The sequence below is a fragment of the Mobula hypostoma genome, unplaced genomic scaffold (genome assembly GCF_963921235.1).
Source record: "Mobula hypostoma unplaced genomic scaffold, sMobHyp1.1 scaffold_123, whole genome shotgun sequence".
NCBI lineage: Eukaryota > Metazoa > Chordata > Chondrichthyes > Myliobatiformes > Myliobatidae > Mobula > Mobula hypostoma.
Window position 1 is genome coordinate 96,066 of NW_026948196.1, and position 17,484 is coordinate 113,549.

A 17,484-nucleotide genomic window follows, 5' to 3' on the forward strand; every position below is an offset into this window, starting at 1 on the left:
GTAGGGAGTTGCCTATCCCAGCACGTGAAAACAGACTCTGGCGCATTGAGCGGACGAGACCAGTGGAAGGTCCAACAGTCTCCGCCAGCGTCGTGGAACGCGTAGAGCAGGACAAGACACAGAAGACGTCCCGGTCATCCGGTCATCCACTGCACCCAGTCCCATCTCCAGCCGTCTAGACTCTGTCTTGCCACTGGACCCAGATGGGAACTGGGAAGAGGGAGTGACGCTGACGCTGCGCACTGGTTGGCAGACAGGAAGCAAAGAGTGGGAATAAACGGGACCTTTTCAGAATGGCAGGCAGTGACTAGTGGGGTACCGCAAGGCTCAGTGCTGGGACCCCAGTTGTTTACAATATATATTAATGACTTGGACGAGGGAATTAAATGCAGCATCTCCAAGTTTGCGGATGACACGAAGCTGGGCGGCAGTGTTAGCAGTGAGGAGGATGCTAAGAGGATGCAGGGTGACTTGGATAGGTTGGGTGAGTGGGCAAACTCATGGCAGATGCAATTTAATGTGGATAAATGTGAGGTTATCCACTTTGGTGGCAAAAATAGGAAAACAGATTATTATCTGAATGGTGGCCGATTAGGAAAAGGGGAGGTGCAACGAGACCTGGCTGTCATTATACACCAGTCATTGAAAGTGGGCATGCAGGTACAGCAGGCGGTGAAAAAGGCAAATGGTATGCTGGCATTTATAGCGAGAGGATTCGAGTACAGGAGCAGGGAGGTGCTACTGCAGTTGTACAGGCCTTGGTGAGACCACACCTGGAGTATTGTGTGCAGTTTTGGTCCCCTAATCTGAGGAAAGACATCCTTGCCGTAGAGGGAGTACAAAGAAGGTTCACCAGATTGATTCCTGGGATGGCAGGACTTTCATATGATGAAAGACTGGATCGACTAGGCTTATACTCGTTGGAATTAGAAGATTGAGGGGGGGATCTGATTGAAACGTATAAAATCCTAAAGGGATTGGACAGGCTAGATGCAGGAAGATTGTTCCCGATGTTGGGGAAGTCCAGAACGAGGGGTCACAGTTTGAGGATACAGGGGAAGACTTTTAGGACCGAGATGAGGAAAAACTTCTTCACACAGAGAGTGGTGAATCTGTGGAATTCTCTGCCACAGGAAACAGTTGAGGCCAGTTCATTGGCTATATTTAAGAGGGAGTTAGATATGGCCCTTGTGGCTACAGGGATCAGGGGGTATGGAGGGAAGGCTGGTACAGGGTTCTGAGTTGGATGATCAGCCATGATCATACTGAATGGCGGTGCAGGTTCGAAGGGCCGAATGGCCTACTCCTGCACCTATTTTCTATGTTTCTATGTCAAACCCTACCCAGCAACTGGACACTGTTCTCTGAAAATGCCAGAACGTCTCAGAGTATAACTAACCATGGGAAGGACGGCGTCGGGGACAGAACGTTCAAGAGAAATGGGAAGGTGTCAATATAGGGAACTGATGTTTCTATCCAAGCCAGCTTTGGCAGAAAATAATTATAACTCACCGATGATGATTTTACGTCTGACAGCATACTGACATGTGATCGAAACTATTCTAAAGCTGTCTTTATCAATCAGCGTCAAACACCGTCATCCCCTCAAAACAAACCAAGACCTGGGCCTCAACACCTCCTAGTGCAATTGGATCCTGGATTTCCACTGTGCAGACCCCAGCCGGTTGGGAATGGCAGCAACGTCTCCTCCAGGGTCCCCATCAGCACAGGAGCACCACGGGGATGTGCGCTCAGCCCCCCCTGCCTGACCCGCATTACACTGATGACGGTACGGCGAAGATCAGCTCCAACACCATGTTCGGCTCTGACGGTCGAGTCAAAGGTGGGAGAGATTGAAGATCTGGCCGAGTGGTGGCCACGACGACAACCTCTCACTCAACGTCAGCAAGACCAGGGAGCTGACTATCGACCTCAGGAAGGGAAAGCCAGGCGCCCATGATCCGGTCCTCAAGCTTCTCAGGACCCACCCCACCAGGTTCAGGGACAGTTATCACCCCTCAACCATCAGGAAGGAGGTACAGGAGCCTCAGGACCCACACCACCAGGTTCAGGGACAGTTATCACCACTCAACCATCAGGAAGGAGGTACAGGAGCCTCAGGACCCACACCACCAGGTTCAGGGACAGTTATAACCCTCAACCATCAGGAAGGAAAGACAGGAGCCTCAGGACCCACACCACCAGGTTCAGGAACAGTTATCACCCCTCAACCATCAGGAAGGAAAGACAGGAGCCTCAGGACCCACACCACCAGGCTCAGGAACAGTTATCACCCCTCAACCATCAGGAAGGAGGTACGGGAGCCTCAGGACCCACACCACCAGCTTCAGGGACAGTTATCACCCCTCAACCATCAGGAAGGAGAGACAGGAGCCTCAGGACCCACACCACCAGGTTCAGGGACAGTTATCACCCCTCAACCATCAGGAAGGAGGTACAGGAGCCTCAGGACCCACACCACCAGCTTCAGGGACAGTTATCACCCCTCAACCATCAGGAAGGAGGTACAGGAGCCTCAGGACCCACACCACCAGCTTCAGGGACAGTTATCACCCCTCAACCATCAGGAAGGAGGTACAGGAGCCTCAGGACCCACACCACCAGGTTCAGGGACAGTTATCACCCCTCAACCATCAGGAAGGAGGTACGGGAGCCTCAGGACCCACACCACCAGGTTCAGGAACAGTTATCACCCCTCAGCCATCAGGAAGGAGGGACAGGAGCCTCAGGACCCACACCACCAGGTTCAGGAACAGTTATCACCCCTCAACCATCAGGAAGGAGAGACAGGAGCCTCAGGACCCACACCACCAGGTTCAGGGACAGTTATCATCCCTCAAACATCAGGAAGGAGGTACAGAAGCGTCAGGACTCTCACCACCAGGTTCAAGAACAGTTACTACCCCTCAGCCATCAGGCTCTGGAACCAGAGGGGATAACTTTACTCAACTTCACTTAGCCCATCACTGAACTGTTCTCACAACCAATGTACTCACTTTGCAAGGGCTCTTCATCTCATGTTCTCAATATTATTGTTTATTTATCAACTATATTTATTTCTTACCTTTGTATCTGCACACTGGGACATGGAGACGGGAACTGTGCACGGTGCTCCCGGTGTGTGTGGGTCTGACCCAGGGGGGATACGGAGACGGGAACTGTGCACGGTGCTCCTGGTGTGTGTGGGTCTGACCCGGGGGGGATACGGAGACGGGAACTGTGCACGGTGCTCCCGGTGTATGTGGGTCTGACCTAGGGGGATATGGAGACGGGAACTGCGTACGGTGCTCCCGTTGTATGTGGGTCTGATCTGGGGGAGATACAGAGACACGAACAGTGCACGGTGCTCCAGGTGTGTGTGGGTCTGACCCAGGGGAGATACGGAGACGGGAACTGTGCACGGTGCTCCCGGTGTGTGTGGGTTGACCCAGGGGTGATACGGGGACGGGAACTGTGCACGGTGCTCCCGGAGTGTGTGGGTCTGACCCGGGGGATACGGAGACGGGAACTGTGCACGGTGCTCCCAGTGTGTGTGGGTCTGACCCGGGGGGAATACAGAGACGTGAACTGTGCACGGTGATCCCGGTGTGTGTGGGTCTGACCCGGGGGGTTACGGAGACGGGAACTGTGCACGGTGCTCCCGGTGTGTGTGGGTCTGACCCGGGGGGATACGGAGACGGGAACTGTGCACGGTGCTCCCTGTGTGTGTGGGTCTGATCCGGGGACTGGGGGGATACGGAGACGGGAACTGTGCACGGTGCTCCCGGTCTGTGTGTCTGACCCCGGGGAATACGGAGACGTGAACTGTGCACGGTGCTCCCTGTGTGTGGGTCAGACCCAGGGGGACACGGAGACGGGAACTGTGCACGGTGCTCGGGGTGTGTGTGGGTCTGACCCGGGAGGATACGGAGACGGGAACTGTGCACGGTGCTCCCGGTGTGTGTGGGTCTGACCCAGGGGGGATACGGAGACGGGAACTGTGCACGGTGCTCGGGGTGTGTGTGGGTCTGACCCGGGGGGGATACGGAGACGGGAGCTGTGCATGGTGCTCCCGGTGTATGTGGGTCTGACCCAGGGGGGATACGGAGACGGGAACTGTGCACGGTGCACGGGGTGTGTGTGGGTCTGACCCGGGGGATACGGAGACGGGAACTGTGCACGGTGATCCCGGTGTGTGTGAGTCTGACCTGGGGGGATACGGAGACGGGAACTGTGCACGGTGCTCCCGGTGGGTGTGGGTCTGACCCGGGGGGGATACGGAGACGGGAACTGTGCACGGTGCTCCCGGTGTGTGTGAGTCTGACCCGGCGGGGATACGGAGACGGGAACTGTGCACGGTGCTCCCGGTGTGTGTGGGTCTGACAGGGGGGATACGGAGATGGGAACTGTGCACGGTGCTCCCAGTGTGTGTGGGTCTGACCCGGGGGGGATACGGAGACGGGAACTGTGCACGGTGCTCCTGGTGTGTGTGGGTCTGACCCGGGGGGATACGGAGACGGGAACTGTGCGCGGTGCTCCCGGTGTGTGTGGGTCTGACAGGGGGGATACGGAGACGGGAACTGTGCACGGTGCTTGGGGTGTGTGTGGGTCTGACCCGGGGGGGATACGGAGACGGGAGCTGTGCATGGTGCTCCCGGTGTATGTGGGTCTGACCCAGGGGGGATACGGAGACGGGAACTGTGCACGGTGCTCGGGGTGTGTGTGGGTCTGACCTGGGGGGATACGGAGACGGGAACTGTGCACGGTGCTCCCGGTGGGTGTGGGTCTGACCCGGGGGGGATACGGAGACGGGAACTGTGCACGGTGCTCCCGGTGTGTGTGAGTCTGACCCGGCGGGGATACGGAGACGGGAACTGTGCACGGTGCTCCTGGTGTGTGTGGGTCTGACCCGGGGGGATACGGAGACGGGAACTGTGCACGGTGCTCCCAGTGTGTGTGGGTCTGACAGGGGGGATACGGAGACGGGAACTGTGCACGGTGCTCGGGGTGTGTGTGGGTCTGACCCGGGGGGATACAGAGACGGGAACTGTGCCTTACCCGGCTTTTTGCTGACGGCCTTGGGAGGCTGGGGTGCTTCCTCGAGCTCACCATCGTCCATCCCTCGAGAGTGGCAGTGGGTGATCTTCTGCTCAAATTCATCGACCAGAACCTGCCCAGGAAAAGCGACAAGAGGGTGGGTGCACCGCAATGCATTGGAGGGGGCGGAGGGCGATGGGGAGGCAGGGAAGACGAGGGTGGAGGGCGACGGGGAGGCAGGGAAGACGAGGGTGGAGGGCGACGGGGAGGCAGGGAAGACGAGGGTGGAGGGCGACGGGGAGGCAGGGAAGACGAGGGTGGAGGGCGACGGGGAGGCAGGGAAGACGAGGCTGGATGGCGACGGGGAGGCAGGGAAGACGAGGGTGGAGGGCGACGGGGAGGCAGGGAAGACGAGGGTGGAGGGCGACGGGGAGGCAGGGAAGACGAGGGTGGAGGGCGACGGGGAGGCAGGGAAGACGAGGGTGGAGGGCGACGGGGAGGCAGGGAAGACGAGGCTGGATGGCGACGGGGAGGCAGGGAAGACAAGGGTGGAGGGCGACGGGGAGGCAGGGAAGACGAGGGTGGAGGGCGACGGGGAGGCAGGGAAGACGAGGGTGGATGGCGACGGGGAGGCAGGGAAGACGAGGGTGGAGGGCGACGGGGAGGCAGGGAAGACGAGGGTGGAGGGCGACGGGGAGGCAGGGAAGACGAGGGTGGAGGGCGACGGGGAGGCAGGGAAGACGAGGGTGGAGGGCGACGGGGAGGCAGGGAAGACGAGGGTGGAGGGCGACGGGGAGGCAGGGAAGACGAGGGTGGAGAGCGACGGGGAGGCAGGGAAGACGAGGGTGAAGGGCGACGGGGAGGCAGGGAAGACGAGGGTGGATGGCGACGGGGAGGCAGGGAAGACGAGGGTGGAGGGCGACGGGGAGGCAGGGAAGACGAGGGTGGAGGGCGACGGGGAGGCAGGGAAGACGAGGGTGGAGGGCGACGGGGAGGCAGGGAAGACGAGGGTGGAGGGCGACGGGGAGGCAGGGAGGACGAGGGTGGAGGGCGATGGGGAGGAGCTGGGGAAGCTGAGGATGAGCAGAGGGGTGCGAGGGTGAGGGGAGGAGGTTGAGGAAGAATTGGGGGAGCAGGGGGGAGGGAGTAGAGAGAGGAGTGAGAAGGGAGAGGAGTGAGGTGGGAGGGGAGGGAGAAGGGGGGAGGTAGGAGAGAATGAAGAGGGGCGGGAGGGGAGGGAGGAGGGAGAGGAGTGAGGTGGGAGGAGAGAGAGAAGGGAGGGGGAGGATGGAGAGAATGAAGAGGGGCGGGAGGGGAGTGAGGAGAATGGGAGGAGGGAGGAGGGAGAAGGGAGGGGTGGGAGAGGGGGAGGAGGAGGAGGGGGAGTGGGCATGGAGGAGGAGGGAGTGGGGGAGGCGGGGAGGGAGGAAGGAGGGAGTGGGGGAGGAGCGGAGTGAGTGGGGGAGGGGAGGGGCGGGAGAGGGGGAGGAGGGGATGGAGGGAGGGAGAGGGGAGGAGGGGATGGAGGGAGGGGGAGAGGAGGAGAGGGGAGGGGAGGGAGAGGGGAGGAGGGGAGGGAGTGGGGGATGAGGGAGGGAGTGGTGGAGGAGGGGAGGGGAGGGAGGGGGGAGGGGAGGAGGGGAGGAGGGGAGGAGGGGAGGGAGTGGGGGAGGAGGGAGGGAGTGGTGGAGGAGGGGAGGTGAGGGGGGAGAGGCGGAGGAGGGGAGGGAGTGGGGGAGGAGAGGAGGACAGGGAGGAAGGGGAAGAGTGGGACGTGTGGTGAGGGGACGGGAGGGGAAAAGGAGGAAGAGGAAGAGGAGGAGGAGGAGGGGAGGAGGAGGGGACGAGGGGACGAGGAGGAGGGGACGGGCTCCCCAGCGCACCTTGAACTCGGGACGGAGCCCACGCCGCATCTTGCCCACCAGGGCCATCAGCTGCTGGTAGACGGCGTCGTGCTGCAGTTTATCGGCCAGGCAGTCCAGGTTCTCTTGCAGCCGCCGCAGGACCCGGTCGGTGCCGGGCAGCAGCCCCAGGCAGAAAGCCAAGTCCCGATGCTGTCGTTCCAGCCTGAGGTGGGGAGGGGATGGTGTCAGTCCCGGATTCGACCGACTGCTTTTCTTTTCCCCCCGTCCCATCTACCCCCACCCACCGCGGTCAGCAAGTTCCCTGGGCAGGGACAGCACTGGCACAACATCGACAGCTGAACCCTCAGTGCTGTCCCAGAACCTTCTTGTGAGAGTTCCCTGAACTCTGTCAATACGGTCCATCGACTGGGGCCCCCCGCTCGCTCATCGCATCGCGAGCGCTGAATGACGCAGGGCTCCCTCGGCCTATCACACTGACCGGGACCCTCGGTGCGCAATGCCGAGGGGCCAGTTGAGCTGCCCGCTTGAAGCGTTCCCCCACCCCAACCCCGCGAGAGCAGGAAGCTCCCTCGACACAACTCACCGGCCGGGGGGGGGATTCCTGCTCCATCCCCGGCACGGGCACCGGACGCCCCGCGGCAGGCAGAGAGCAGAGCCGCCTCTGTGCGTACTGCCGGCCGCGGGCACCACCCGCGCAAGTGCCCAGTGCCCCCTGGATAGGAGAGAGCTGCGCAGGGCTCCCTTCATGTGCCACAGGGTTACAGCACTCCCGCACGACGCTCGATGGGGGTCAAATGCTCCCGTGAGAGTAGTGGGCTCTCTCTGTGCATTATATTGACTGGGCACCCGATTGACCCTCAGTGCGGGCACCCAGCGCGTCCGGGACAAGGATCAGTGCGGAGCCCTCTCACTTCCAGGGGGCACCCCTGTTTGACCCTTAGTGCCGGCACCCAGCGCGTCCGGGACAGGGATCAGTGCGGAGCCCTCTCAATCTATAACTTCCAGGGGGCACCCCTGTTTGACCCTCAGTGCGGGCACCCAGCGCGTCCGGGACAGGGATCAGTGCGGAGCCCTCTCAATCTATAACTTCCAGGGGGCACCCCTGTTTGACCCTCAGTGTGGGCACCCAGCGCGTCCGGGACAGGGATCAGTGCGGAGCCCTCTCAATCTATAACTTCCAGGGGGCACCCCTGTTTGACCCTCAGTGCGGGCACCCAGCGCGTCCGGGACAGGGATCAGTGCGGAGCCCTCTCAATCTATAACTTCCAGGGGGCACCCCTGTTTGACCCTCAGTGCCGGCACCCAGCGCGTCCGGGACAGGGATCAGTGCAGAGCCCTCTCACTTCCAGGGGGCACCCCTGTTTGACCCTCAGTGCGGGCACCCAGCGCGTCCGGGACAGGGATCAGTGCGGAGCCCTCTCAATCTATAACTTCCAGGGGGCACCCCTGTTTGACCCTCAGTGTGGGCACCCAGCGCGTCCGGGACAGGGATCAGTGCGGAGCCCTCTCAATCTATAACTTCCAGGGGGCACCCCTGTTTGACCCTCAGTGTGGGCACCCAGCGCGTCCGGGACAGGGATCAGTGCGGAGCCCTCTCAATCTATAACTTCCAGGGGGCACCCCAGTTTGACCCTCAGTGCCGGCACCCAGCGCGTCCGGGACAGGGATCAGTGCGGAGCCCTCTCAATCTATAACTTCCAGGGGGCACCCCTGTTTGACCCTCAGTGCGGGCACCCAGCGCGTCCGGGACAGGGATCAGTGCGGAGCCCTCTCAATCTATAACTTCCAGGGGGCACCCCTGTTTGACCCTCAGTGCGGGCACCCAGCGCGTCCGGGACAGGGATCAGTGCGGAGCCCTCTCACTTCCAGGGGGCACCCCTGTGTGACCCTCAGTGTGGGCACCCAGCGCGTCCGGGACAGGGATCAGTGCGGAGCCCTCTCAATCTATAACTTCCAGGGGGCACCCCTATGTGACCCTCAGTGCGGGCACCCAGCGCGTCCGGGACAGGGATCAGTGCGGAGCCCTCTCACTTCCAGGGGGCACCCCTGTTTGACCCTCAGTGCGGGCACCCAGCGCGTCCGGGACAGGGATCAGTGCGGAGCCCTCTCAATCTATAACTTCCAGGGGGCACCCCTGTTTGACCCTCAGTGTGGGCACCCAGCGCGTCCGGGACAGGGATCAGTGCGGAGCCCTCTCAATCTATAACTTCCAGGGGGCACCCCTGTTTGACCCTCAGTGCGGGCACCCAGCGCGTCCGGGACAGGGATCAGTGCGGAGCCCTCTCAATCTATAACTTCCAGGGGGCACCCCTGTTTGACCCTCAGTGCCGGCACCCAGCGCGTCCGGGACAGGGATCAGTGCGGAGCCCTCTCAATCTATAACTTCCAGGGGGCACCCCCGTTTGACCCTCAGTGCGGGCACCCAGCGTGTCCGGGACAGGGATCAGTGCAGAGCCCTCTCACTTCCAGGGGGCACCCCTGTTTGACCCTCAGTGCGGGCACCCAGCGTGTCCGGGACAGGGATCAGTGCAGAGCCCTCTCACTTCTAGGGGTCACCCCTGTTTGACCCTCAGTGTGGGCACCCAGCGCGCCCGGGACAGGGATCAGTGCGGAGCCCTCTCACTTCCAGGGGGCACCCCTGTTTGACCCTCAGTGCGGGCACCCAGCGCGTCCGGGACAGGGATCAGTGCGGAGCCCTCTCACTTCCAGGGGGCACCCCTGTGTGACCCTCAGTGTGGGCACCCAGCGCGTCCGGGACAGGGATCAGTGCGGAGCCCTCTCAATCTATAACTTCCAGGGGGCACCCCTATGTGACCCTCAGTGCGGGCACCCAGCGCGTCCGGGACAGGGATCAGTGCGGAGCCCTCTCACTTGCAGGGGGCACCCCTGTTTGACCCTCAGTTCCGGCACCCAGCGTGTCCGGGACAGGGATCAGTGCAGTGCCCTCTCACTTCCAGGGGGCACCCCTGTTTGACCCTCAGTGCGGGCACCCAGCGCGTCCGGGACAGGGATCAGTGCAGAGCCCTCTCACTTCCAGGGGGCACCCCTGTTTGACCCTCAGTGCGGGCACCCAGCGCGTCCGGGACAGGGATCAGTGCGGAGCTCTCTCACTTCCAGGGGGCACCCCTGTTTGACCCTCAGTGCGGGCACCCAGCGCGTCCGGGACAGGGATCAGTGCGGAGCCTCTCTCACTTCCAGGGGGCACCCCTGTTTGACCCTCAGTGCGGGCACCCAGCGCGTCCGGGACAGGGATCAGTGCGGAGCTCTCTCACTTCCAGGGGGCACCCCTGTTTGACCCTCAGTGCGGGCACCCAGCGCGTCCGGGACAGGGATCAGTGCGGAGCCCTCTCAATCTATAACTTCCAGGGGGCACCCCTGTTTGACCCTCAGTGCCGGCACCCAGCGCGTCCGGGACAGGGATCAGTGCAGAGCCCTCTCACTTCCAGGGGGCACCCCTGTTTGACCCTCAGTGCGGGCACCCAGCGCGTCCGGGACAGGGATCAGTGCGGAGCCCTCTCACTTCCAGGGGGCACCCCTGTGTGACCCTCAGTGCGGGCACCCAGCGCGTCCGGGACAGGGATCAGTGCAGAGCCCTCTCACTTCCAGGGGGCACCCCTGTTTGACCCTCAGTGTGGGCACCCAGCGCGTCCGGGACAGGGATCAGTGCGGAGCCCTCTCACTTCCAGGGGGCACCCCTGTTTGACCCTCAGTGCGGGCACCCAGCGCGTCCGGGACAGGGATCAGTGCGGAGCCCTCTCAATCTATAACTTCCAGGGGGCACCCCTGTTTGACCCTCAGTGCGGGCACCCAGCCCGTCTGGGACAGGGATCAGTGCAGAGCCCTCTCAATCTATAACTTCCAGGGGGCACCCCTGTTTGACCCTCAGTGCGGGCACCCAGCGTGTCCGGGACAGGGATCAGTGCAGAGCCCTCTCACTTCCAGGGGGCACCCCTGTTTGACCCTCAGTGCGGGCACCCAGCGTGTCCGGGACAGGGATCAGTGCAGAGCCCTCTCACTTCCAGGGGGCACCCCTGTTTGACCCTCAGTGCGGGCACCCAGCGCGTCCGGGACAGGGATCAGTGCAGAGCCCTCTCAATCTATAACTTCCAGGGGGCACCCCTGTTTGACCCTCAGTGCGGGCACCCAGCGCGTCCGGGACAGGGATCAGTGCGGAGCCCTCTCACTTCCAGGGGGCACCCCTGTTTGACCCTCAGTGTGGGCACCCAGCGCGTCCGGGACAGGGATCAGTGCGGAGCCCTCTCAATCTATAACTTCCAGGGGGCACCCCTGTTTGACCCTCAGTGCGGGCACCCAGCGCGTCCGGGACAGGGATCAGTGCGGAGCCCTCTCACTTCCAGGGGGCACCCCTGTTTGACCCTCAGTGTGGGCACCCAGCGCGTCCGGGACAGGGATCAGTGCGGAGCCCTCTCACTTCCAGGGGGCACCCCTGTTTGACCCTCAGTGCGGGCACCCAGCGCGTCCGGGACAGGGATCAGTGCAGAGCCCTCTCACTTCCAGGGGGCACCCCTGTTTGACCCTCAGTGCGGGCACCCAGCGCGTCCGGGACAGGGATCAGTGCAGAGCCCTCTCACTTCCAGGGGGCACCCCTGTTTGACCCTCAGTGCGGGCACCCAGCGCGTCCGGGACAGGGATCAGTGCGGAGCCCTCTCACTTCCAGGGGGCACCCCTGTTTGACCCTCAGTGCGGGCACCCAGCGCGTCCGGGACAGGGATCAGTGCGGAGCCCTCTCACTTCCAGGGGGCACCCCTGTTTGACCCTCAGTGCGGGCACCCAGCGCGTCCGGGACAGGGATCAGTGCGGAGCCCTCTCACTTCCAGGGGGCACCCCTGTTTGACCCTCAGTGCGGGCACCCAGCGCGTCCGGGACAGGGATCAGTGCGGAGCCCTCTCACTTCCAGGGGGGGGCACCCCTCCGGGACAGGGATCAGTGACCCTCAGTGGGCACCCAGCGCGTCCGGGACAGGGATCAGTGCGGCCCTCTCACTTCCAGGGGGCACCCCTGTTTGACCCTCAGTGCGGGCACCCAGCGCGTCCGGGACAGGGATCAGTGCAGAGCCCTCTCACTTCCAGGGGGCACCCCTGTATGTGACCCTCAGTGTGGGCACCCAGCGCGTCCGGGACAGGGATCAGTGCGGAGCCCTCTCACTTCCAGGGGGCACCCCTATGTGACCCTCAGTGCGGGCACCCAGCGCGTCCGGGACAGGGATCAGTGCAGAGCCCTCTCACTTCCAGGGGGCACCCCTGTTTGACCCTCAGTGCGGGCACCCAGCGCGTCCGGGACAGGGATCAGTGCGGAGCCCTCTCAATCTATAACTTCCAGGGGGCACCCCTGTTTGACCCTCAGTGCGGGCACCCAGGCGCGTCCGGGACAGGGATCAGTGCAGAGCCCTCTCACTTCCAGGGGGCACCCCTGTTTGACCCTCAGTGCGGGCACCCAGCGCGTGCGGGACAGGGATCAGTGCAGAGCCCTCTCACTTCCAGGGGGCACCCCTGTTTGACCCTCAGTGCGGGCACCCAGCGCGTCCGGGACAGGGATCAGTGCGAGCCCCCTCCAGGGAGCACCCCCTCTAGTGGGCAATGGGACTATAACTTCCAGGGGGCACCCCTGTGTGACCCTCAGTGTGGGCACCCAGCGCGTCCGGGACAGGGATCAGTGCGGAGCCCTCTCACTTCCAGGGGGCACCCCTGTTTGACCCTCAGTGCGGGCACCCAGCGCGTCCGGGACAGGGATCAGTGCGGAGCCCTCTCAATCTATAACTTCCAGGGGGCACCCCTGTTTGACCCTCAGTGTGGGCACCCAGCGCGTCCGGGACAGGGATCAGTGCGGAGCCCTCTCACTTCCAGGGGGCACCCCTGTTTGACCCTCAGTGTGGGCACCCAGCGCGTCCGGGACAGGGATCAGTGCGGAGCCCTCTCACTTCCAGGGGGCACCCCTGTTTGACCCTCAGTGCCGGCACCCAGCGCGTCCGGGACAGGGATCAGTGCGGAGCCCTCTCACTTCCAGGGGGCACCCCTGTTTGACCCTCAGTGCGGGCACCCAGCGCGTCCGGGACAGGGATCAGTGCAGAGCCCTCTCACTTCCAGGGGGCACCCCTGTTTGACCCTCAGTGTGGGCACCCAGCGCGTCCGGGACAGGGATCAGTGCGGAGCCCTCTCACTTCCAGGGGGCACCCCTGTTTGACCCTCAGTGCGGGCACCCAGCGCGTCCGGGACAGGGATCAGTGCAGAGCCCTCTCACTTCCAGGGGGCACCCCGGTTTGACCCTCAGTGCGGGCACCCAGCGCGTCCGGGACAGGGATCAGTGCAGAGCCCTCTCACTTCCAGGGGGCACCCCTGTTTGACCCTCAGTGCGGGCACCCAGCGCGTCCGGGACAGGGATCAGTGCGGAGCCCTCTCAATCTATAACTTCCAGGGGGCACCCCTGTTTGACCCTCAGTGCGGGCACCCAGCGCGTCCGGGACAGGGATCAGTGCAGAGCCCTCTCACTTCCAGGGGGCACCCCTGTTTGACCCTCAGTGTGGGCACCCAGCGCGTCCGGGACAGGGATCAGTGCGGAGCCCTCTCAATCTATAACTTCCAGGGGGCACCCCTGTTTGACCCTCAGTGTGGGCACCCAGCGCGTCCGGGACAGGGATCAGTGCGGAGCCCTCTCACTTCCAGGGGGCACCCCTGTTTGACCCTCAGTGCGGGCACCCAGCGCGTCCGGGACAGGGATCAGTGCGGAGCCCTCTCAATCTATAACTTCCAGGGGGCACCCCTGTTTGACCCTCAGTGCGGGCACCCAGCGCGTCCGGGACAGGGATCAGTGCAGAGCCCTCTCACTTCCAGGGGGCACCCCTGTGTGACCCTCAGTGTGGGCACCCAGCGCGTCCGGGACAGGGATCAGTGCGGAGCCCTCTCAATCTATAACTTCCAGGGGGCACCCCTGTTTGACCCTCAGTGCGGGCACCCAGTGCGTCCGGGACAGGGATCAGTGCAGAGCCCTCTCACTTCCAGGGGGCACCCCTGTTTGACCCTCAGTGCCGGCACCCAGCGCGTCCGGGACAGGGATCAGTGCGGAGCCCTCTCAATCTATAACTTCCAGGGGGCACCCCTGTTTGACCCTCAGTGCGGGCACCCAGCGCGTCCGGGACAGGGATCAGTGCGGAGCCCTCTCACTTCCAGGGGGCACCCCTGTTTGACCCTCAGTGCCGGCACCCAGCGTGTCCGGGACAGGGATCAGTGCGGAGCCCTCTCACTTCCAGGGGGCACCCCTGTTTGACCCTCAGTGCCGGCACCCAGCGAGTCCGGGACAGGGATCAGTGCGGAGCCCTCTCACTTCCAGGGGGCACCCCTGTTTGACCCTCAGTGCCGGCACCCAGCGTGTCCGGGACAGGGATCAGTGCGGAGCCCTCTCACTTCCAGGGGGCACCCCTGTTTGACCCTCAGTGCGGGCACCCAGCGCGTCCGGGACAGGGATCAGTGCAGAGCCCTCTCACTTCCAGGGGGCACCCCTGTGTGACCCTCAGTGTGGGCACCCAGCGCGTCCGGGACAGGGATCAGTGCAGAGCCCTCTCACTTCCAGGGGGCACCCCTGTTTGACCCTCAGTGCGGGCACCCAGCGCGTCTGGGACAGGGATCAGTGCAGAGCCCTCTCACTTCCAGGGGGCACCCCTGTGTGACCCTCAGTGTGGGCACCCAGCGCGGCCGGGACAGGGATCAGTGCAGAGCCCTCTCAATCTATAACTTCCAGGGGGCACCCCTATGTGACCCTCAGTGCGGGCACCCAGCGCGTGCAGACAGGGATCAGTGCAGAGTCCTCTCACTTCCAGGGGGCACCCCTGTTTGACCCTCAGTGCCGGCACCCAGCGTGTCCGGGACAGGGATCAGTGCAGTGCCCTCTCACTTCCAGGGGGCACCCCTGTTTGACCCTCAGTGCGGGCACCCAGCGCGTCCGGGACAGGGATCAGTGCAGAGCCCTCTCACTTCCAGGGGGCACCCCTGTTTGACCCTCAGTGCGGGCTCCCAGCGCGTCCGGGACAGGGATCAGTGCGGAGCCCACTCGCTTCCAGGGGGCACCCCTGTTTGACCCTGAGTGCGGGCACCCAGCGCGTCCGGGACAGGGATCAGTGCAGAGCCCTCTCACTTCCAGGGAGCACCCCTGTGTGACCCTCAGTGTGGGCACCCAGCGTGTCCGGGACAGGGATCAGTGCGGAGCCCTCTCACTTCCAGGGGGCACCCCTATGTGACCCTCAGTGCGGGCACCCAGCGCGTCCGGGACAGGGATCAGTGCGGAGCCCTCTCAATCTATAACTTCCAGGGGGCACCCCTGTTTGACCCTCAGTGTGGGCACCCAGCGCGTCCGGGACAGGGATCAGTGCAGAGCCCTCTCACTTCCAGGGGGCACCCCTGTTTGACCCTCAGTGCGGGCACCCAGCGCGTCCGGGACAGGGATCAGTGCGGAGCCCTCTCACTTCCAGGGGGCACCCCTGTTTGACCCTCAGTGCGGGCACCCAGTGCGTCCGGGACAGGGATCAGTGCAGAGCCCTCTCACTTCCAGGGGGCACCCCTGTTTGACCCTCAGTGTGGGCACCCAGCGCGTCCGGGACAGGGATCAGTGCAGAGCCCTCTCACTTCCAGGGGGCACCCCTGTTTGACCCTCAGTGTGGGCACCCAGCGCGTCCGGGACAGGGATCAGTGCGGAGCCCTCTCACTTCCAGGGGGCACCCCTGTTTGACCCTCAGTGCGGGCACCCAGCGCGTCCGGGACAGGGATCAGTGCAGAGCCCTCTCACTTCCAGGGGGCACCCCTGTTTGACCCTCAGTGTGGGCACCCAGCGCGTCCGGGACAGGGATCAGTGCAGTGCCCTCTCACTTCCAGGGGGCACCCCTGTTTGACCCTCAGTGCGGGCACCCAGCGCGTCCGGGACAGGGATCAGTGCAGTGCCCTCTCACTTCCAGGGGGCACCCCTGTTTGACCCTCAGTGCCGGCACCCAGCGTGTCCGGGACAGGGATCAGTGCAGAGCCCTCTCACTTCCAGGGGGCACCCCTATGTGACCCTCAGTGTGGGCACCCAGCGCGTCCGGGACAGGGATCAGTGCAGAGCCCTCTCAATCTATAACTTCCAGGGGGCACCCCTATGTGACCCTCAGTGTGGGCACCCAGCGCGTCCGGGACAGGGATCAGTGCAGAGCCCTCTCACTTCCAGGGGGCACCCCTGTTTGACCCTCAGTGCGGGCACCCAGCGCGTCCGGGACAGGGATCAGTGCAGAGCCCTCTCAATCTATAACTTCCAGGGGGCACCCCTATGTGACCCTCAGTGCGGGCACCCAGCGCGTGCAGACAGGGATCAGTGCAGAGCCCTCTCACTTCCAGACCCTCAGTGCGGGCACCCAGCGCGTCCGGGACAGGGATCAGTGCGGAGCCCTCTCAATCTATAACTTCCAGGGGGCACCCCTGTCTGACCTTCAGCGTGGGCACCCAGTGCGTCCGGGACAGGGATCAGTGCAGAGCCCTCTCACTTCCAGGGGGCACCCCTGTTTGACCCTCAGTGTGGGCACCCAGTGCGTCCGGGACAGGGATCAGTGCAGAGCCCTCTCAATCTATAACTTCCAGGGGGCACCCCTGTTTGACCCTCAGTGTGGGCACCCAGCGCGTCCGGGACAGGGATCAGTGCAGAGCCCTCTCTATCTATAACTTCCAGGGGGCACCCCTGTTTGACCCTCAGTGCGGGCACCCAGCGCGTCCGGGACAGGGATCAGTGCGGAGCCCTCTCAATCTATAACTTCCAGGGGGCACCCCTGTCTGACCTTCAGTGTGGGCACCCAGTCCGTCCGGGACAGAGATCAGTGCAGAGCCGTCTCACTTCCAGGGGGCACCCCTGTTTGACCCTCAGTGTGGGCACCCAGCGCGTGTGGGACAGGGATCAGTGCGGAGCCCTCTCACTTCCAGGGGGCACCCCTGTTTGACCCTCAGTGCGGGCACCCAGCGTGTCCGGGACAGGGATCAGTGCAGAGCCCTCTCAATCTATAACTTCCAGGGGGCACCCCTGTTTGACCCTCAGTGTGGGCACCCAGCGCGTCCGGGACAGGGATCAGTGCAGAACCCTCTCAATCTATAACTTCCAGGGGTCACCCCTGTTTGACCCTCAGTGTGGGCACCCAGCGCGTCCAGGACAGGGATCAGTGCAGAACCCTCTCAATCTATAACTTCCAGGGGGCACCCCTGTTTGACCCTAAGTGTGGGCACCCAGCGCGTCTGGGACAGGGATCAGTGCGGAGCCCTCTCACTTCCAGGGGGCACCCCTGTTTGACCCTCAGTGCGGGCACCCAGCGCGTTCGGGAGAGGGATCAGTGCGGAGCTGCCCCTGCTGACTGACCCCACCTGGTCTCTCCCCACCCCACCCCCCGGGGGGAAGCACTGACCTGGCGGTGCGGAATCGCTGACACAGTTTCTCCACCAGGCTCTCGACCTGTCGGTCTTTGCTGATGTAGCTGAACATTTGCCTGAGGAGAGGAGAGGAGGGGAGTGGGGAGAGGAGGGGAGGGGAGGGGAGGAGGGATGCAGACGACAAAGTGACGACG

The 17,484-nt window shown here is 63.5% G+C and overlaps 1 protein-coding gene across 1 annotated transcript in view; it reads right to left on the minus strand.

Moving 5' to 3' along the window:
• Positions 1 to 17,484, minus strand: part of ncapd2 (non-SMC condensin I complex, subunit D2) — a 175,117-nt gene that overhangs the window by 3,350 nt on the left and 154,283 nt on the right. The window contains exons 28-30 of the mRNA XM_063039703.1: positions 17,326 to 17,406; positions 6,921 to 7,104; positions 5,059 to 5,170 (exon numbers count right to left, since the gene is read on the minus strand). Coding sequence (XP_062895773.1) covers positions 5,059 to 5,170; positions 6,921 to 7,104; positions 17,326 to 17,406 — 377 coding nt within the window. The remainder of the gene's footprint in view (positions 1 to 5,058; positions 5,171 to 6,920; positions 7,105 to 17,325; positions 17,407 to 17,484) is intronic.